General features: G+C 37.8%; 4 protein-coding genes, 2 non-coding genes and 1 pseudogene across 7 annotated transcripts in view; 6 read left to right on the top strand and 1 right to left on the bottom strand.

Annotated features, from left to right (window-relative positions):
• Positions 1 to 8008, top strand: part of LOC106310835 — a 9693-nt pseudogene extending 1685 nt beyond the window's left edge.
• Positions 8009 to 8419: 411 nt separating this feature from the next.
• On the top strand, positions 8420 to 11235 carry LOC106311880 (F-box protein SKIP5-like). Its single transcript, XM_013749204.1, has 5 exons — positions 8420 to 8680; positions 9143 to 9287; positions 9353 to 9431; positions 10368 to 10426; positions 10633 to 11235. Exons 1-5 carry the CDS (start codon positions 8530 to 8532, stop codon positions 11009 to 11011), a joined length of 813 nt encoding a protein of 270 aa, XP_013604658.1. The 5' UTR covers positions 8420 to 8529; the 3' UTR covers positions 11012 to 11235.
• The window catches only part of LOC106311878 (protein SHI RELATED SEQUENCE 5-like), an 18929-nt gene continuing 6829 nt past the window's right edge, over positions 9438 to 21537 (top strand). Inside the window, exon 1 of one of the 2 annotated variants that reach the window (XM_013749202.1) lies at positions 9438 to 10231. The gene's annotated coding sequence lies outside the window, so the exon portion shown is untranslated. Of the gene's footprint in view, positions 10240 to 21537 lie in introns of both variants that reach the window. The other variant, XM_013749201.1, reaches the window with a different exon arrangement.
• On the bottom strand, positions 12164 to 15978 carry LOC106311877 (protein NRT1/ PTR FAMILY 5.4). Its single transcript, XM_013749200.1, has 6 exons — positions 15786 to 15978; positions 15479 to 15696; positions 15097 to 15348; positions 14412 to 14683; positions 13403 to 13799; positions 12164 to 12687 (listed from the first exon to the last, which is right to left on the bottom strand). The coding sequence occupies exons 1-6, from the start codon at positions 15856 to 15858 to the stop codon at positions 12220 to 12222; spliced, it is 1680 nt and encodes a 559-aa protein (XP_013604654.1). The 5' UTR covers positions 15859 to 15978; the 3' UTR covers positions 12164 to 12219.
• TRNAE-CUC lies at positions 16902 to 16974 on the top strand. Its single transcript has one exon. It is a non-coding gene; the product is annotated as a tRNA-Glu (tRNA).
• TRNAE-CUC lies at positions 17553 to 17625 on the top strand. The gene has a single exon. It is a non-coding gene; the product is annotated as a tRNA-Glu (tRNA).
• LOC106311881 (protein SHI RELATED SEQUENCE 6-like) lies at positions 19348 to 20394 on the top strand. Its single transcript, XM_013749205.1, has 2 exons — positions 19348 to 20011; positions 20090 to 20394. Exons 1-2 carry the CDS (start codon positions 19639 to 19641, stop codon positions 20293 to 20295), a joined length of 579 nt encoding a protein of 192 aa, XP_013604659.1. The 5' UTR covers positions 19348 to 19638; the 3' UTR covers positions 20296 to 20394.

Below are 21537 nucleotides of genomic sequence, written 5' to 3'. Positions count from 1 at the left end.
CGACTCACACTTCCACCAGAGCATGCTTTGAGCATCTTCTTAACCAAGATGAACCAACATCTCGCCCTACACGTTCGACAATTTAACGTGACCACAGTGGCTGAAGCAGCACGCATAGCCAAACTTCATGAGCTCTCACTTCAACATACCCTGGCAAAGACGACTCGATCTTCTTTCAACCCCTATCAGAAGCACAATTCATCATCTTCAAACCAAACCACAACTACAAACACAACACCTAACCCGAAACCTCTCCTCCCGAATACAAATCACAAATGTCTCACATTCGACGAGATGCAGGAACGTAAACGGAAAGGTTTATGTTTGTTCTGCGAGGAACATTCACCCCGGGCCACAATCTGAAACATAAACGCGCTCAGATACTATATATTGATGTCGACCAAGGAGATCTTTCTGAAAACGAAGAAGATGACGCACCCGCCACTGACGTCACTATAGAGGATCAGGATCATAAAGTCCCCACGATCTCAGTCCATGCTCTTAATGGCTCACCGACATATAACTGCATGAGAATCATGGGCCAATACGGGAAGAGAAAACTACACCCACTCATCGATCCAGGAAGTACCCATAACTTTGTCGATCTACAAATGGCTAAGGTTTTAGGTTGCAATCTCAAAGCAATCAAACCAATGACAGTACTCGCGGCCAGTGGAGATTTAATCACCAATTACAAGTGCAGCGACTTCACATGGAAGACACAAGGATATAAATTCCAAATTAGGACCTTGGCTGTAGCGATCTCGTCCTCGGTGTTCAATGGATCTCCACATTAGGACCAATTTTATGGGACTTTTTGAACCTCCGTATGGAATTCAAATTCAACGGCTTGAAGCACGTCCTCCGGGGAATCACTCCAAACGATTCAAAAGTCATCTCCAGCAGTAGCTTAAATAAGTTAATGCTACATGAACCGCAACTGGCACTTCTACACCTTCAGGAAGTCGACAATACAGAGTCATCACAAGGACTCAACCCCGAAACGATTATATACCACACTGAAGCCAGCGGTACCGAACCTGACACATCAGGCTCACTACAGATCCTCCTCGATTCCTATTCAGACATCTTTGATGAACCCACCGAACTCCCTCCTTTCCGTAAGGGATTTAACCATAAAATACCTTTGGAATCCGGAGCTAATCCAGTCAACTTACGGTTTTATCGCTACTCGTCGCTACAGAAAGATGCAATCGACAAAATGATCCAGGAGATGCTAATTCAAGGAATCATTCAATATAGCTCGAGCCCGTATGCATCTCCAGTGGTTCTTGTAAAGAAAAAGGATGGGTCTTGGCGTCTTTGTGTCGATTACAGAGGTCTCAACAAACAAACCATCAAAGACAAATATCCAATACCTCTCCTAGAAGATCTACTTGATGAACTCGGCGGCGCCAAATTTTTTTCAAAATTAAACCTCCGTGTTGGTTTCCATCAGCTGCGAATGTCACCAGACGACATCCACAAAACAGCGTTTCGCACCCACTCTGGTCATTACGATTATCTCGTGATGCCGTTTGTCTCACAAACGCCCCTTGCACGTTCCAAGGTCTCATGAATCACGTTTTTGAACCTGTCCTACGAAAATTCCTCTTGGTCTTTTTCGATGACATCCTAATCTATAGCAACACATGGGACGATCATCTGCTTCACTTGGATATGACCTTCACAATTCTACGACATCAACAATTATACCTCAAGAGATCCAAGTGCACTTTCGAAGCAACAAAAATAGAATACCTCGGCCACTTTATATCTTCTGATGGATTCAGTACAGATCCTTGAAAGATTAAAGCCGTGGCACACTGTCCCACGCCTGCTAACCAGAAACAACTACAAATCTTTCTCGGTCTTGCAAACTATTATCGCCGATTTATTCAAGGCCATAGCATTATTGCACGACCATTGACATTGCTCCTTCGCAAAGACGGTTTCTCATGGTCATCTGAAGCCTCCGCAGCATTCCAAACACTTAAGGATGCTCTAATATCAGCCCCAGTTCTTGCTTTGCCGACTTCTCTAAACAATTTATCGTTGAAACAGACGCATCTAAAACAGGAATAGGAGCGGTTCTTATGCAAGAAAACCACCCTATTTGCTACATCAGTAGAGCCTTGGGTCCTCGTCATCAAAACCTCTCTGTTTATGAGAAAGAACTTCTTGCAGTAGTCCACGATGTTCAGACATGGAACTCGTATCTCGCCCATAACAAGTTTTAATTCGCACAGATCAAAGAAGTCTAAAGTTCCTTTTAGAACAGAAGATCACCACACCGTTCCAGCACATGTGGTTATCCAAACTAGTGGGTTATAGTTTCGAAATTCAATATAAGGAAGGTAAAGAAAATGTTGCAGCAGATGCCTTGTCGCGGGTCTCTGGTTCTCAGCTTCTTCATCTCGCCTTATCTCAGATACACCACGACTTCTACAAAGACCTTCAACGCCTTTGGGAGTCTGTTCCTAATCTTCACCAAATCATTCAAGAGCTACAAACAGAACCGTCCAAACACTCAGCCTATTCATTCACTAATGGCGAGCTGAGAAGAAAAGGCAAACTTGTGGTCGGTAACGATCCATCAATAAAGCTCCACATCTTTCAATGGTTACAAGATTCAGCCGTTGGTGGTCATTCAGGAAGGGACTCTACCCTGTAACGCATTAAATCTATGTTTTTCTGGCCTAAGATGAGCTTGGAAACACAAAACTATGTCCGCAATTGTTCTGTCTGCCAAAGAAACAAATATGATCTCGTGGCGAAACCGGGTTTACTGCAACCACTACCGATCCCAGCTGGTGTATGGGAGTCAGTGAGTCTCGACTTCATTGAAGGATTGCCTCCCTCTTCTGGAAAGCACTGTATCTTGGTCGTTATTGATAGGCTTAGTAAGAATGCTCACTTCCTGGATTTATCACATCCTTATACAGCCATGGACGTTACTAAGCTTTACTTGGATCAAGTTTTTCGTCGCCACGGTATGCCAAAAGATATTACAAGTGACAAAGATCCAACGCTTCTAAGCGAAGTCTGGAAAGAATTATTTCGCGTACATGGCGTTGACCTCAATTTCTCAACTGCTTACCATCCACAAACCGACGGACAGACAGAGGTTACAAACAAAACTCTCGAGACCTATCTACGTTGTATGACGTCCGATTCACCACATTCTTGGAGTTCGTGGCTTCCTTTGGCCGAATGGTGGTACAACACCACGTTTCACTCAGCTATACGCAGTACACCTTACGAGATCATTTACAGACAGCCACCAGTTCACATGCCATACCTTCCAGGCGAGAGTTCATCTCCTTCTGTCGACAGAACACTTCAGAAACGTGAACCTGTTATTGATCTCATGAAGTTCCATCTCTTACGAGCACAAAACAGGATGAAGCAATACGCAGCTGCTCGTCGTTCTGTCCGAGAATTCAAGATAGGTGACTATGTTTATTTAAAATTGCAGCCTTATCGTCAACATTCTTTGAAGGGTCGAAATATTCCCCATAAGCTTTCACCTCGGTACTATGGTCCTTTCTTGGTGCTCGATCGGGTTGGATCTCGTGCGTACAAGCTAGAGCTTCCTCCAACAACTTCTATCCATAATGTCTTTCATGTCAGTCAACTCAAGATTTGCCCTAATCCTCCTGCTTCAGCTCCAACGCTTCCTCAATATCTCAATGATGTTGGTACTAGCAAGGAACCTGAATTGATTCTAGAGAATAAAATGGTTAACATGCATAACAAAGCTGTCACGAAAGTATTGGTTCAATGGAAAGGATTTACACCTCAACAAGCTACTTGGGAGTTCTATCAAGACTTCATTGCCAAGTATCCAGACTTCCATCCTTGAGGCCAAGAATATTCTGAAGGAGGGAGTATTGTGACAGGAAAGTCACAATGTCGGTTCTTCATTATCCGATTTCCTTATTTCTATTTTTCCTTTTAATACTTGGCTTTATCTTCTATTTTCCTTTTCCTAGTAGTTAAACCTCCTCTAGGTTTGCTATATATATGTAGCCTTAGAGCAATGTTTTATTCATACAATCAATAAACGCTTTCTTAAACCTATTACTTCCTTCTCAAGCAACTTAAGTTCTTACAAGAGCTTTGTATTCAAACTCAGTCTTTCAGGTTGATCCTTCTACTTCGTGATCACCTCCTAAGTCTTTGTTTACCCGTTCTTCGAATCCATAGTAGGGTTTCTAGTTTGGGATCTATCTATCCAGGTTTCCTATCTCAGATGTGTGGAGCAATCAGGGAATGTGATTTGGGTTATGTGATTCGACTCTGTTTCTCGAGTCATGTTTGATTTGGACGAAGAAGAGGTAAAAGTCTCAATCTTTTGCTATACTTCCAACTTCTGAATATGATTATCAATCAGTTTTTGAATCACTCCTGAGCTGATGATTCTGAGTTTCCTTCCTTTGTTATACATACCCATTCTGGGTATGAAGTGCCCTTCTCTGTGTAAGCAACTAAGCTCTTTGTCTTGTATTCATAAAAGTCAACTTCTTTGATGCTTCTCTATAGCCCATCTCTAATTTTCTGGTGGAGAAGAGAGATAGCTTAAGTGGTTTGATTACATTTCATTGTTCTGTAGTTTTTCATAGTAACAGAGAAGAACGAGACGTTTAGGCTTTGACTGCATTCAAGGGATAAAACTTAAATCTTAGAAGTTAAGGAGGTTCATTGCCCACATAAACAAAGAATGATCTGAGCTAGCTTTTCTTGAGTATTGGATTTAGGGTCTGGTAGTTGAGTACTAGAATCATATGAGCAGAGAGACTAATGATTGGGAAAGATGTCTTTTACTTATGTTATCTAGTTTTATATTCAAGTTTTTCACTTTTCATTGATCAATCAGTTTTTTTTTTGTGTGGAAAGTGTGCCTATTTTTTCTTAACATTCATGTTCTTATATGATTCTACTTTCCTTCGGTTTTGTTCCCATGTGGATGTTAATACTTGCTTGTGCCTGATTCTTATTTTGTTTTTATGGTCTTAACCTGTGTTTTCAGCTTACTAATATGATATGGGGTGATGACGGTGAGACAGGCGACCATATTGTGCCCTTTAAAGTAAGAAGTGAACAACTTAAGAGGAAGGAACACATCGACGAATCTAATAAGGCAGTTAAGCCAGCTGAGCAAACATTAACTGGGACTAAAGTTGAATTCCATGATATCAAATTGGGGAGCAGTTCGCGACATAATGCCACCGATGAGGGGATTCCTCAAACGGGTTTCTGTATGAGCTCATGGCCTGACTTGTCGCTTCCCCATGCTAGATATAGTTCAAAGACAGGTGGTGCGTTTCTTGAAACAGTGCTGTTTTGCTTGGGTACGTTCTTTCAAAATCTAATCATGTTTAAACTTATATGCTCACTCACCCTGTTTTACCAGAGAAAACATCTGAACTTTGGAAAGGCCCTCATATTTTTCATAGCACTGCCACTGATGAGAGTCAAGAGGAAGGTGCTTTTGATGAGAGCGGGTGGGCTAACATTGGTAGCTTTGATGATCTTGATCGAATGTTCAGGTAAAGCTTGTTCGCTTCCTGGCTGAGCTATGCGGTCTGTATCTAACACAATATCCCCACAAGTGGTGACTTTGCAGCAATGATGATGTCCCTATATTTGGCGGTGGCAGTCTCAGCGGTGCGGATGAGTTATGGTCTTCTTCTAAAGATGTATCCAATACTCCATCAAAACCATTACCATCAGTTTTGGACTCGCAAGATCTAGGATTGGATACTAGAGCTGAGTTTGAGCAACAAGAGAACCAGCAATTCCCATTGACTGGAAAAGCCAATGGTCCATCATCCCAGTGTGTCCCTAGTGTAGGTGTATCCCTAAGACCTGAGCAGTATCATGAGCATAAGGGTCAACCCTCAGATGAGGACCAGGTACTATGCACAACAGACTGCTGAATATTGCTCACATGTTTATGATAAAGTGAACGGAAATAAGTATAGATTCTTATGTATTGTAATATGCAATGTTCAAGAAACAGCTAGGCGTTGGACCTTTTATAGGGGATTATTGCTTATGCAGACGCATAAACTGATTTTTTTTTCAAATTGTTTTTTCGTTTAAGTCCGATTTGCAGATTAGGCAGGGGCCTAGGTGTTGCGTAGACCGATTTTTAGAGCACTGACTAATATGTACAGCTCCATTGAGTCTCATTTGTTTCATTTCCTTTTTCTATCCAGCCATATCAACAAGATAAAATGAAGTTTTTGAAAATGTCTGGGACTGGAACATTTCATGATCTATACGGTCGTAGGACACTGTACAGGAATTCACCTGGAAAATTTGTAAATCAGTTGGCACCGTCAGGATCATCATTGATTGCTATTAATCTGCAGAGTGAGTCTCAAGGGGCTATGACATGACACTATCCACATATGCCATCAAACCAATACATGGCTACTTCTGGTTTTGGTAATCAGCTGATGCATCCTTCCTACAATCCTGCTACTGCTATCTCCCTAAACATGGTAACAGATGCCTCTGCACGACATTCAATAATGACGCCACAGGAAAAACTAGAAAAGCTAAGGGGCAGACAACAAATGCAGGCAATGCTTGCCATTCAGAGACAATTTTGCCATCAGGTTCCTCTAGCAGATCAATACATTACTCAGAACTGTTGTCAAGATAATCCACTACAGCTTGTCGACACAGCTAATCTTCAAGGTCTAACTGCAATGCCTTCCTTTGATCCTAGTTCATCTTTGGAACCAGGTGATTCTGGAAACTTTGCTGATGGTGTTGATAGTTCATCAGAATTCTCGGTTCTTTATCGGCTTCAAGATGTTGTAGCAAAGGTATTCAAATGGCTGGTTGGTTGTTATGTTATAAAAAAAAGATGAAGCTAATTGTAGGTGACCTTTATGTTGGGAGTAACTAATACTCTTTATTGACATGCAGTTGGATATGGGAACAAGGACTTGTATACGAGATAGCTTATTCCGGTTGGCTGATAGCGCTGGTCAGAGACAACACACTAGTGATAAGACTAGCCAGGATGACCAGGAGGTGGTTATTCCTGAAAAAAAATCCAGATATAGGTGAGACAAATTTATGCATATTAATCAATATGGTATATAATAATATTACCACTCTTTTATGTGATGTTATAATATTGTCCTTTTGATAAACTTTATCGTCAAAATCAGTAGGTGGTTTACATAGCTAGCTCTTGGTTTTTTGTTCTTACAGATATGGCGGAATGCTAGACAGAGAAACAGTGACCAATCCCACAGACAGAACTGTGGCTCATTTGCTCTTTCGCAGGCCTTTTGATATGTTGGCGGCAAAGCATATGGAAGGAGGATTAGAATAACCAGCTTCTTCGAAGACGGGAACTGAAGACAAAGTGATTTTTTCTAAATGCGGCAGACAAGAGAGTCACATAAATAAGCAGAAAGCATGAGAGGAGGAGGTGATACGTGCAGGTTCACTTGCTTTAGGGAATGAACCCAACTCTGGATACAATAGTACTGTTGGTGAGATGGTTGTTGAGTCATCCCAAGGAAACAAAAGAAAGTTGTGAAATCTAGAATGGTAAACCATTATTCCTTGCTGTGTATTATGTCCCCCATATTATATACATTCATAGGGTTCATATGCATATGGATTCATTGGTATCTGATGCACAGGTTTTGCCTTTGTTGTCAATTAAGTTTAGGTTGCAGTGTTAGAGAGGAGAGCTTGAGGAAATTAGCAGAGTAGACAAACATCTCTCAGCATCTCTTTGAACAAACTCGTCTTTCATGTGACGCTCTTGTGTCTTTTTTTCTTCTTGTCGTGTATTAACATCTCGTCTTGCTTCTCCAAAAATGTTTCATTCGATTTATATAATATTAGTTAAACAAAAGTACCAACAGATCCGCTGTAGCTCACAGGTTAATTTTGATTCTGAAATCCAGGTTCAAAGCCCGGCGGCGGAATATAATTTTTTGTATTTAAAAATTGCTACTTTTTGAATAATATCGATTACTCCGGTTTAGTCTGAATGGGTAAGAAAAAGTTATTGTTCTCCTAATTATTTAAATTGACCCGATTGCAGAGACCTGGATAGTCCACATAATCAAAACAACCAACGGTGAGGATGTTCGGACGCAAAGGAGAGGCTTTCTAGACTTTAAGTCTGATTGGCCCATTTAACATCTCTTTCTGTTGTGCCTTTTCTAAAACGTTTCATTTTAATATATATATATATATATTAGCGGAACAGAGGTACCAACAGATCCGCTGTAGCACACAGGTTAACTTCAAATCGATGAATTCCGGGTTCGAAGCCCGGCAGCGGAATTAACGATTTTTTTTTTGGTTGTATTTTAAAACCGAATACGCTAGTTTTTGAATAAAATCGATTATTCCGGTTTAAAAACGGTAAACCGAACTTATACCAAAAGGAGAAGCATGTTGAAGTCAGGGATGGTAGATAATTGAGTCGGCTGATCGATTATTAACGACGGGGGATGACTTTAGGGTTCATCGATTGCTTCCATGGAGATTCCTAAAATCTCAAAGGTTGACAAGCTAATCGCCGAGCCGAGGATGAAGAAGAAGAGAATGAAACCTGAATCTCTCACATCTCTTAACAATCTCGATGATGGTTGCCTCATGCACATCCTCAGCTTCCTCTCTCCGATTCCTGGTAAACATACGCATATCTATTCGTTTTAAACGATACCCTTATGTTTCTCTGTTCAATTTCGCTCTTGATTGATTCAATTGTATTGTCTTTCCTAATTAGAATTTAACACCAACTCAATTACGGTTCTTTAGCTCAAAAATTCAAACTTTTAAGACCCAAAGGTTGCGACTTTGAAACTCCTCAGATCGTATTCAGATCACCATCACGGTTCTGTAGCTTAATTTTTTTTAACTTTAGACTCAAATTTGTAAATTTTTAACGCCCCAGATCATTTTCAGACAACACTTGCGGTTATGTAGCTTTATATCAATGTAACTTCACTACTAAGACAGCATTTTTTTGTATTGAATACATATGTTTTGATCTGTATTGTTTTGTTTGTTTGCATGAGACTTGGCATATTTTGTTACCCATTTACAATCTGTTTTCAGTGCTTTCTATGTATCTGGTATGAGTTTGCAGATAGGTATAACACAGCACTCGTTTGCCACAGATGGAGATATCTGGCTTGTCACCCTCGCTTGTGGCTACGAGTCGACCCTTTCGTGAAGGATTTATCCCTCCCTGGAGTTTTCCACAGCATTGAATCAGCTGTGTCTGCTGCCAGGTTTGTGATGTACACCTCTTTGGTATTAGTAGATGAAGTGTCCCTGACCATTTTGTCACCTCTAGACCTGGCGATACCATTTTAATAGTGGCTGGTGGAAGTCATCGCGTTTCCAATATTCAGATTAAAAAGCCCCTTTGTCTGGTATGTCTTATCATATTTCTAATCTAATTTCATGGGTTTTTTTTTTGCATTTCCATGATATATATAACTTCATCTAGAATTACTGAAGTACCTATGTTTTACATCTTCAAAAGTAATAAAAATATGTGAAAGTTTTTGTACCAACGTCTCTGTAAAGTAAATAATTTATATCCAAAAAACATGTGAAATGTGAATGAATAGCCACCTATCTAATCTGATTAGAGGATGGAGATCTACTCCTAGCTCTTGGTACGGAGATCAGTATGCATTGAAAAGATTTAGAAGATAACAATCTCACATTTTAGGTACCAAATAGGGTTGAAAGACAGCTAATACTGGAATCCAATAACTGTAAGAGTGGAAACTATGCACGAGCTGTTTGTGACTTGGTAAATTATTTTCAGAGTTGCTTCTGAAATCAGCACGAGTGAGAGTACTAATGAATGTTAGAAAAACTTAAAAACTTGAGAACTAAAGTTCCTTGACCATGTGAGGACTCGAAGAAAAAGGACTTAGTCTGGCTTCAAAGTCTTAGAAGATTTTTGGGATTCTTTTGAGTCTTCAATCCATTGATTAATTGATTCTGCCCCCACCTGCGTCTTAGTAATCCTCATTTTCTCATATTCAAAGCTGTAATAAAAAGCAATTGAAAGTATAGCATGATTTAGGATGAATAGATGGAGTTGCACAATATGGATAATAGTTATTTAATCACTACTCTAATGATGCATGCACATTAGTGTGTTCACCGAGTTAGGGGTTGCCTTATCAGTGACCTCTTTGGTTTCAGTTAAGTGGAAGCCCCAATGTCTTGAGGCTGAAATAGTATTTAACCTTCTTCGCTGAGGAATGGGTTGTGTGCTGCTAAGGCATAAGTACCAGTGTTCAATGAATCAAATAGTATTTCAGTTTTCATCTCATATTTTCTTTGTTCAGATTGGTAGTGGCGAGATTCCTGATGAAACCACCCTTGTATGTTCTAGAGGATCAGACAGGTTTGGAGCTCATATTCCCTTTTAAGTCATCTCTTTCACTCTGCAGTTTTTTCTTGTAAATGCTTCATTGGAGGTTTAGTGTCCTAGTAGTTGCTGCTTAACGCATTTATGACATCATGTTTTATGTCACCATGCTAGTGTTTTTTTATTTATCACAAAGAAAATTCTTTGGTATACGGCTTTTTGTTGTTGGGTTTCTTTTGCAGTGCCCTGGAGTTGCTATCAACCTGCAAGCTAGCGAATCTAACAGTAAAAGCCGAGCTTGGCTGCTGCTTGCTTCACAGGAGTGGAAGGCTAACGATTGATGGATGTGTGCTTCAATGTGAAACAAACCCTTTGGATCATCTTTCATGCCCAATTGTGAGCACTGCTGGAGGAGATGAAGAAGATAACTTGAGCCGCCATGTGGAAGTTAAGGAAACTGTTGATGAAAAGATTAAGGGAAACAGTGTGACTGTTTTGCAGACAAGGATTGAGGGAGGTGCAAAGGCTGTTGCTACTAGCGGAGACTTGGTATTGCAGCGTGTTCGAGTCATGTACTCGAAGGATTACCTCTATTTCTGGTTTGATGTAGATCAGGAGTGAGAGTGATCTCTCTGTTGTATGTTAGATTAATTACTTGCACCTTTTTCTTCAACCTGCAACATTTGTAACATTAGGTGGGATGGTGGTCAACTGGCCATCTATCATTATTATCTCCTTTGTTCTTTATTGTTACTTTTTCTTTTTAAAACATAATGTGTATGATTATGTTAAGAATAATGTACTTAACATAATCATATAAAAATAATACATAGTTTTTTCAAATTTGTATATTTTTAACTTAGAAAGTGTTTACACAATAAATATTTTTCGCTCTTATAGAAAGGAATTATTAAGGAGTGTATTCAAATTTTCAATTAAACTGATTTGTGCTAAAATGATAAATGATGTTATTTAAATATAATATTTTTAAATGAAAATTTACTGTTACTAAACTTGTAATTTTAATATATTTTAAAATGGAAGGTTATTGAAAATATCTTAAATAGTAAATTTGAACAGATTTATAGTGATTGAAATGTGTTTTGGTGTAGTTTCAAAAATCATATTTTAAAAATTTATAGGTTTAAGTGAAATTTTAGAATGTTTTTAAACAAAAATCACTGTAATTTCACAATATTCCTAAAATCATTTTAAAATTCATTATAATTATATTATTTCGAATATTTCAAAACCCAACGAAAGAACCGATCATAACATTTGAAGGAGATTCAAGAAGGTGGAAAAGCGAGTTTGTAAAAGTTTCTTGAGGAGAATGGTAGGGTTAGTCCAAAGCCTAAACCTTTAGGGTTTAAGGAAAGGTCGGAGATGTCTAAGAATCTGATGGGAAAGAAGCAATTAGGTTATGATGAAGAAGGAGACCAATCAGATTCTTAGACATCTCCGACCTTTCCTTAAACCCAGGCTTAGGCTTTGGACTAACTCTATTGTTCTCCTCAAGAAAATTTTACAAACTCGCTTCCACACTTTCTTTGTTAGCTTACCTAGAAAAACTGTACCCACTATATCAGGGATCTTCGGTTCGAATAACCGCTGAAACGAAACTAATATTATACTATGTGGTTTTGGGTCCGAGGGATTATGAACTTTGATCCTGCACTTGTATTATAAAAAAAAAGATAAAAAAGAATTAAAGCATTTTTTCTTTCAACAAGAACAACCACAGCAATCATGGATATAAACCATAAAGCCGGTATACAACCATCCATAGAATATTAAGAAGCTACTACTCATTTGAAAACAATTTTTGATCACTCTTCTCTTTCTCCTTCAACATCATCATCATCTTTGTCTTGAACTTTCTTGTAGACAAATCGGTTAGCCATAAACAAGTAAAAGCAGAGACTCACAGCGTTAAGCGACGCGATGACCCAATAGAAGTAATCAAGATGTGCTCTGTTAAGGTTGTTGACTAGCCATTCTTCACCATGGCTTTTGCTGATAGTCTGAACGGCAGATATGATTCCAGTACTAACAAAACTCCCAACTCCAACAACGCTCATGAAGATGGCTGCACCGATACTTCTCATAGTTTCAGGCATTTGATCATAGAAAAGCTCTTGCATACCAACAATAGTGAATACATCTCCAATACCCACTAGTATGTATTGTGGAAGTAACCACAAGCTACTCATTGGAACAACTTGTTTTGGAGAGTCAATTAGTCCATGATCTCTCGCAATTCTAAGTCTCTTTGCCTCCACAAAACCACACAACATCTGTTAAAAACACACAACTTTCATAAGTTTCATTTTAAAAGTAATAAAATGTGAGAATATAAGCTCCCACTAATAATATATGAGATTTAGACCCATTCATTTATAATCTGTTGATTTTAAATTGGAGGTCCAGAAAATATAATATAGTATCAGAGCCCGAACATACGATGTCCACCCCAGAACCAAAATCGATCAAGTCCATCAAAACAGGCCTGATCGATCTTCAACCGAGATGACCTCAATTCGTATGATCAATCTGACCGAACTGAATTATGGATTGAGATATTGTCGAGATTAATATATATACAGAGTAATGTTCCGCAGGGGCTGTGTAAGAATATACGTTTATGCACCGGAAGTTTCGATGGGATATAAATATATATAAGTGACTTAGACCATTCATTTATTGTCAATTGAATTTGTGTTAGAATCCTAGAATATTTAACATGTGAGATATAAGTTGACATATCGAAACTTCCCATGTGTGAGTTTATATTTTTTTTTTATAATTATACAAGAGTATTCTGGCCCCACAGAATTGGTCCAGACTAGTCATGTGTTACCACATGATGTGTCGGTCTCTTGTCTCTGGCGATGCCTCGTCTTTTATATTCTCACATAAAAGACAAGGCAAAAAATGTTATAGTCTGCTATTCAAAACCTAAAGTACTAGCTAGCAATATAGGCAGAAGGTTGTTAGGATGATACACTTTACCATGTTGAAAGTAGCAATAAATAAGCCAACGCCGATTCTCTGGAGAGATGTGATTCCAGAATGGTGATTCGTGATCTTTCTAACATTAGGAACAAAAACACGGTCGTAAAGGGGAATGAAGATGAGGATGGTGACACCAACAATGCTTTGGAAAGCAGCAGGAGGTATGGTGAAGTGGTCACCAATGGTTCTATTCATCATGCTTCCTTGCTTTAAGAAGAATGTGTTGAGCTGAGTAAGTGTAGCAGAAAACATTATCAAGCTTATCCAAATCGGTACGAGCCTCAATATTAGCTTTACTTCTTCCACTTGGTTCACGGGACATAATCTCCATGGGTTTCTACTTTTGTTCGACGTATTATCAACCTCATCAATGATTGTAGCTTTGTCCAGGAATCTGCATTACGTAAAAATGATATCATACGATAAGTGGTAGATATCATTCTGTGAGTTTAATTTATATTATACATATATATGTTTATTGGGTTATGACTCAGAACAATATATTCAATGCTTAAAACCAGGACCCAATGTCATTATCCATCTAACGATCATCATGACTAGGAACATGGCGTTGTACGTTTTCATGAGTAAAATGTAATAATCATTAAACCTTATTTAATACGTAATTATTAATTCATTTCATTTTGAATGTTTAGTATATAGTACAAGTTCAAATTAAGTGGCTTCACATGATTCCATGCACGTTCAAAGGAAGATAAATAAATCCTCAGAATATTCATTCTTCTTCTTTTTCGACGTCTACAACTCAACCCTTTCTAAATATTAATACGTATATGTATATTTAAACAATATAAATACAGGTGTTAGTCCGATGACTCGGTTCCAGTTGGATTAAGTAGTTTTAGGTAAATATTCTATGACAATATATTAGCATTAAAATGCATATGATGTGCCCATAAAACGAACATGTTGGACCACTTTAGATGTCAAACAGTTGTTGAAACTGAGGTGATCAAATATAGAAATAAAGTAATTAAGCAAGTACCTGAACTGATTGGTTCTGGCAAGAAGATGGGCATTCGTTGACTCCGACTTGTCCTCCTCCGTGCCTTCCTCGTAGCATATGCCATAGTGGTGGCGTGTGGTGCTTAGTCGCCATTTCTTAGAAGCAGCTACGATGACTTGAGCAACTCTCGTGAGAGGGCTTCCCACCGGAACTTGTTTTTGATATCTCGGAATACCGATCAGAAATATGAGTACAGCTATTCCTACACTTCCTGCTATTACGCTGAATCCTGCTAACCAACTCACTCGTTCCTTTGTAATTTATAAAAACAAATAAATATATATGAACAAACACGAATCAATAACAAAGAAAAGAAAACAAAAACACATTAGAGAAAATACAAATCAGGTACCAGTGCGGTTGATTATGTGAATGAATAATTTACAATCGATTAGACATGTATTTATACAGACTCAAAATTCGATATTCTATTTCCTTTTAGAAAAAATACTTATCTTCTAAAAGTAATATTTCCTAATCCTAAAAGATATTCAGTACTAACGAATGTGGTCTACCTGTGCATTGAGATTTAAGTCATTTCTAGAATCAACAGTTTTAATAAAATTGAAAAAGAAGAAATTGATGTTTTGGTTTGGGATATATATAAACGAAAGACATAAAGGTTTTACATAATAAGAAAAAAGTTAGAGAAGTATTATAATACCTGAATGAAGATGAGGGCAAGAACAGCTATGGAAGAACCAAGGACAATGGACAAGTACCAATAATTAAAGAATGATGTCTTGGTTGCCTTCTCCTCTGCACTAGCCTCTCCGAACTGGTCAGCCGCAAAGGTCATGACGCATGGCTTATGCCCTCCTTCTCCAACCGCCATCACATACAACGCCATAAAGAACGCTTTTTCTCTTAGCCGTGGTGCCACCACCGTCACCGACAATGGTAACATTACCATTCCCTTTAATTTTTAAGATCAACGTTCATATATATTAGTAGCCGTTCATATTTGTTTGAGATCTCAAAAAGAGATCGAGAGATTTTTTTTTTTTTTTTGAAACACAGAGAGAGAGAGGTATATATGTGCAGACCAGGAGATAAACAAAGGACGACAAGAGAACGGTTTTAAAGCGGCCTAGGATTGAGTCAGCTAGAAACGCCCCGAGAATGGGGAAAAGGTAAGAAACGCCGAGCCATGTGTTGATGTGTTTGGCTGCCGTGGCCGTGGACTGGCCTAGCTCATTCGTTAGAAATGTCATCAAGTTGCTTGCGAGACCGTAGAACGCAAATCTCTCTGTCATTTCCACAACTGCAAAGATTTGACAATAATATAGGTACGTAAATACAAATGATCAGCCGATATTGAGAAGAAAATTCAAATCTCATTTGATGTGTTACCCATGATGAAAACGGCAGCGTTCCATCCTCCTTTGGTTTGTTTGTTGACAATGAGGGAAGTAGAATCTGCCATGGCTGAGAAACTTTTTCTCGTGGAAGCTCCGATCGAGAGATTGTTATGGGTGTATTTAGACGGTCTCCTAAAGGTTGGGAGATTGTTCTGATCACGAAGATGTCCTTTTATATTGTGAGATTTGACTATAATCTCTAGGTAAGCTTTTCTACTGTATGTGTTTTTTTATATATATACATATACTTAGAGCATGATTAACACGGGGTTATTAGGATGGAGTTTTTAGCGGAAGTTAAAAAACTGTTTCTTAACTTTTAACTAAAAAAGCTAAGAACCGGTTTTTAAATAAGGACTTTAAGAACCGGTTCTTAGTTTTTTTAGTTAAAAGTTAAGAAACAGTTTCTTAACTTCCGCTAAAAATCATATTCTAAGAACTCCGGGTTAATGATGGTATTATTAACTGCATGTGATGAGAGTCTTTGGCGGAAAGCTTTCTAAAGGTTTAGCTTTATAAAATTTCACTTGTAAATGCATACTGATTGTGGCTAGATGTCTAATCTTTTCCGAGTAACAAATAATTAATTTTAAAACCTATAGTTTTCTACTTTGTTTATCTACGTAAGTGTGTGATTGTTTATTACAGTATATATGCGATGTTGAATCTGGATGGAAGTATTACACATAAAAACAAAATAGGGTACAAACCTACAAACTATAAGGTTGTTGTCTTGTTGATGTTGAGACTATAACTAAACTAATCTAGAAGTGTGTGTAAGCAAATCAAGGAAAGACTTTTATAATTGATTCTTCAATATCCAAAGACTTGAGAGATAGATAACAAATCTTAATCTTTATTTTACATCACCACTAGTCACTCAAGGCCAAAACTAGCAAACTTTACTTCAGCTTGCAGCAATCAGATTTTAATGTAGTTATTAAATTCAGTTTATTACTGAATATGGGGAATGAAACTGACATTAATAAACAACTACTATATCTTTTTCTCGGCCGATCGAATTCTATTCAAAATCGTAATCCATAACTTCCTTTAAATTCTTTATAACTAAATAACTAATTATATTTCATTTATGACCATCAACAAATCCGTCGTAGTCTAGCTGGTTAGGATACTCGGCTCTCACCCGAGAGACCCGGGTTCGAGTCCCGGCGACGGAGCTTTTTTGAGTTTGTTCCACTTAGGGGTGTTCAATCTGGATATCGGTTCGGTTTAAGTTCGGTTTTTTTCGGTTTTCGGTATTTCGGTTAGTAAAATATAACTACCATTCTAAATCCATATTTACTTCGGTTCGGTTCGGTTTATATACCGTCGGTTTTCGGTTTATTCGGTTTTATACCAAACACATAATTATTTAGTTTGAGATCATATAAAATGAATTTTAGAGTCATATTATCAACACAGTCATTTATTAAAAACATATTACATGTTCAAATAAATGAACAAAAAAAGTAAAAATGCTTTTACCATCAAATAAAATAATCAAATCTATAACTAAAATCAGAGCCTGAAATTTTGAAAATAAAAATATGAAACAAAACAGAAACATGAAAGAAAAGTTTTTCCACTCTTCCATATTGAGTGTTCATTAAAGTCATGATTTTCGATTGAACACGAAACTCTGTTTGTTTATAGATAAGAAAAAAGTTATGAAAATTTTCCATTAATTATTTTCTATCAAATTTATAATCTTCATATTAATTTAGTGAATACTAAAATAAAGCAAAAAGATAAAAAAAACGTCGTAGTCTAGCTGGTTAGGATACTCGGCTCTCACCCGAGAGACCCGGGTTCGAGTCCCGGCGACGGAGCTTTTTTAGTTATAGAAGTTTAGTGAGGCTGCGTAGTGTGTTATGGTTCTGTAACCTGAGAGTTGGTTCCACTTATAATCTTCTGGTATCTAGCAAATTTTGTATTGCTTCTTTGATCGGCCTATCTACACTAATATTGCGCACCCTTTTCCCCAATGATCCTCCATTCCTCCTCATGTTCCTGAAGTCTGAAGATAACCCTACTGGTTGCTACATGACCTGCTTCCAGATGCCCATATAATTGAAGGGTAGTGAATCAATCTAACCAAATAAAAAAAAAATTATATTTTCCATATCTTCTGTATGATCTTTCATTTCTCATTTTGCATTAATTTGCTTAAATTAGAAGTTTGTCTTTTTGGCAGACGGAATAATACTACTTCACTTTCAAGCTGTTGCATGGACAACATGCTAGAGTCCTCGAAGGATCTCTAATCTTGTTCTTTCTTACTTCATCCTAGAGGCTGCATACTAGAAGTTGGTATTGACCTTCTCCCAAGGTGGCTATACTTGATTCTCCAAATCTCTGGTCAGCAGAACAAGTAAGCATGCAGCTCATTGGCTATTGCTATTGGTTTTCTGGTTCAGCAACCTAAAGCCTTGGCTTAGCTTCTCAGACATACAGTAGAGTACTATAAGAAAAAGTAAAATGAGAAAACTTGGTGAAATTCATAAGGTTTATAATATATTCAGGTTCGTTCAGTTTGATGCCTTATAAGAAAATCTGATGTCCTCAAAGTTTATAATATGCTTTGGTGTCTAAACATCAGCTTCATAGGCTTTATCTAGTTGCCATACAACCTATATTGAGCTTCGTCGTGCATAGAGATGTTAAAATGAGCTTGAAGCCCGCGGGCCTATTGGGCTTTAGTATAAACGGACGGACCCGTGACCCATTTATTATGATACAAAAATAAATAGGTTTATACGGGTCCGTCCATTTAGGTTCGTCTCGTTAGCGGGTATACCCGCTAAATAAACATATGCCCGTTTATGAGTAAATAAACGACTCGTGCAACACATGAAGAGGATCTTATCAAGGAACAAACCATCGAGGTAGTAATCTTTTTCTTGTCCACATTCTCTAGATCATCTCAAGATTTGATATCTATCCGTACTTTTGATGAAATGACTTTATGGAGCACTTGAGCACCGTTTAAGCATCGATTGTTTGTTTGTTTGCATTTTAATGTGTTGTATAGTGTAAGTGCATCTGGACCATAAACACAGAGTGGTTGGGGGAGACGATAGCTATCTAGGCACCATGTGTTTCCATGATAACTATCTGATTCCACCAGAACCATACTCATTCTCTCTCAGGTTGTGTCCGATTACTGCATGGGACTTTGGTCTTGTACATCTACAAGGATCAACTTCCCTGCTAGAATCTCTTCTTGGATACAAGTTGAATGCTATTCAGTTAGACTTGAAAGTATGCTCTAGTGAGAAACCTACTAATAAACTATGAAATAGTTACACTCAACGATAAAAAAGCTTTTACACATTCACCATGTAAAACACTCATAAACTATCTAAAAAGTAAAAGCTTATGCGCATAGAACACACAAAGTGGAATTTTTAATGTGGCGAAAAAGCCAATTTAGGCGGGTACTTTTCCAATAAATGCGGGACCCATCCACTTGAAAATATAATAATTTCATTTTCTTGCTGACTTTTTAACCATTACAGTTACAAACATGTGACCGCAAAACTTTGTAAAAGAAAATAAAAAAATCTTTTCTTTTTCACTCATCTTTCACTGCCATATCTCTCTCTTTCTCAGTAGTCACTGCCATAGCTACCGCTCCTACGAGAGTCTACGAGCTCTTCAGCCTACAAACTTAGCTCCCTACCTCCACGCGCTTTATAATTACTTCCACAGTGGCTAACCCACCTTCTCTCTTCTCATGGCCACAGCACCATCAACCTTCACCATCATCAACTCCTTTCTCCGCCGTCGCCTCCACCGTCCCTGATCACTCCTCCGCCGCGGTAATCAGTACTCCAGACTACATGCTAGGCCTCCGCAACACCGTCTTCTTAAATCAACCACCGTCGCAGATTACGCAGCCGTCGCTGGTAAACTTCACGGGGGCGGACGTTAATAACAAGTCGTCGAGGAACAGTAATGTTGAAGAGAAAGTATGCAAAGATTGTGGGAACAGAGCAAAGAAAGAGTGTCTGTTCGAAAGGTGTAGGACTTGCTGCAAAAGCAGAGGATACAACTGTGCCACTCACGTGAAGAGCACGTGGGTTCCTTCTTCTCATCGTCGCTCCGTGAGCCGCTCTTCTTCTTCGTCTTCCGACAGGAACAAGAAGCTCAAAATCGATTCTTCCGACAAACCCAAAAGTGTCGAGATCGTTCCGACAACCACTTCTCGCCAAGGTAATGAAAAATTGAAAATCCAAAAATAAACCTATTTGGATCTGAATTTTGGGAATTTTTTTTCTGTGGAATCTGTAGAGACAAGCTTCAAGGAAGGATTGCCAGGGAAAATCGAAGCTCCGGCGGTTTTTAAACGGACGAGAGTAACGGCAGTAAGCAACAACGAACAAGCAGAGATCGGTTATCAAGCGACTGTAACCATAAGTGGCCATGCCTTCAAAGGCTTTCTTCATTACTATGGTGTTGATCACAACAAATCATTTCCATGTCTTTCTAATAAATGATGTAACAAGTTCATAGGCCGCTACATTAAAACATTAACCAAGTTATTTTATATAACCAGGGGTTTAGCCCCCGCGCAAGCTAGGTATGTTGTCGATGCTGTGTTGTTTTGTTTGTTTTTTTGATAAAAGTTAATTTTGTCATGTTGTCTATAATTGTCTACGAATGGAGGATTAAAAGTTATACATGTTGATTAGGTCGATCTAACAATGACCATAGTATTCATTTCGTTGTTATTTTTTTTAATCTTATATTGGTATAGATTTGATTGACCTCTAGCGTAAAAATGATCAAAGATAACCGAACTTTTGTAGTTGTTAAGTTACAGCTAAAATAGTGTAAGGAAAAAGGTTTAAATTTTGATTTTAAAATTTTTAAATGTATATGTACAGTAAATAAAATAGTTTTCTTAGTTTACACGGATTTTATTGTGAAACTTCTCAAATGTAGTATTTTTTGTAAAATTAAAGTAATACGTGAATATATTTATATATTTATATTGTTATATAACTATTTAGTATAGAGGTTTAGCGATTTTTTTTTAATAAAAATGGTTTTGTGGTTTTTAAAAAAAAAATCAATTGCAGACCAAAAAAAGAAATTGGTATAGCTTTATGTTTCAAGAAAATAAACTGGGTTTAAGTTTTTTAGGTTTGAAATTTGGTGGACCTTAGAACATTAGTTTTCTCTGCTTCTAACTCAACCGTTAGGTCGTTTTATTTTTCATCGTCGGGACTGCTTCTAGGTTTTCAGTTATTAATTCAACTCAATGATCGTCCACCCCGCCAAAGGCATCTAGGAGCGTAGTCCCGCGCTTCCGAAAATATTTTTTTTTCAATATGGAACATTATTGTATCAAACATGAGTAAATGTATATAAACTGACCAAGGCTTTCGACTTGTGGTTCCTTACTGCAAGTGTTTTAAGTGACTTTACGCAAAGGTTAATATGGTGTCATGAAATTATTGAAATACTTTAGATTTTGTATGAATGGTCATTAAAGCTAATTTTGTTTAATTAAATTAAACCCTACAATTCACACAATTTATGTAAAATCAAATTTTATTAACACAATCATATATAGATCACAAGATTTTCTCATAATAACAAAAGTCTTAAGACTCCAAAAAGATTGACAAAAGTCTTAAGACTCGATTGACCAAAAGCAAGGCCTAGTCAAATCTTTGAATAAAAACATTAAAAAGCTCAAGAAACCTATGCATCTGTAAGTAAACTTACTTCGC

Source organism: Brassica oleracea, chromosome C8 (genome assembly GCF_000695525.1).
Source record: "Brassica oleracea var. oleracea cultivar TO1000 chromosome C8, BOL, whole genome shotgun sequence".
Taxonomy (NCBI): Eukaryota; Viridiplantae; Streptophyta; class Magnoliopsida; order Brassicales; family Brassicaceae; genus Brassica; species Brassica oleracea.
This window is presented reverse-complemented; position numbering and strand designations above follow the sequence as displayed.

Bases quoted from the DNA above. Each gene is read 5' to 3' on its own strand.
- LOC106311880 (XM_013749204.1), top strand. From the start codon at position 8,530: ATGGAGATTCCTAAAATCTCAAAGGTTGACAAGCTAATCGCCGAGCCG. The intron at 9,432-10,367 runs GTATGTCTTATC...TTCTTTGTTCAG, and splicing joins TTAAAAAGCCCCTTTGTCTG to ATTGGTAGTGGCGAGATTCC. The intron at 10,427-10,632 runs GTTTGGAGCTCA...TTTCTTTTGCAG, and splicing joins TGTTCTAGAGGATCAGACAG to TGCCCTGGAGTTGCTATCAA.
- LOC106311877 (XM_013749200.1), bottom strand. From the start codon at position 15,858: ATGGCAGATTCTACTTCCCTCATTGTCAACAAACAAACCAAAGGAGGA. The intron at 15,349-15,478 runs GTCTGCACATAT...TAAAAATTAAAG, and splicing joins CGTCCTTTGTTTATCTCCTG to GGAATGGTAATGTTACCATT. The intron at 13,800-14,411 runs GTACTTGCTTAA...TACGTAATGCAG, and splicing joins GCCAGAACCAATCAGTTCAG to ATTCCTGGACAAAGCTACAA.
- LOC106311881 (XM_013749205.1), top strand. From the start codon at position 19,639: ATGCTAGGCCTCCGCAACACCGTCTTCTTAAATCAACCACCGTCGCAG. The intron at 20,012-20,089 runs GTAATGAAAAAT...TGGAATCTGTAG, and splicing joins GACAACCACTTCTCGCCAAG to AGACAAGCTTCAAGGAAGGA.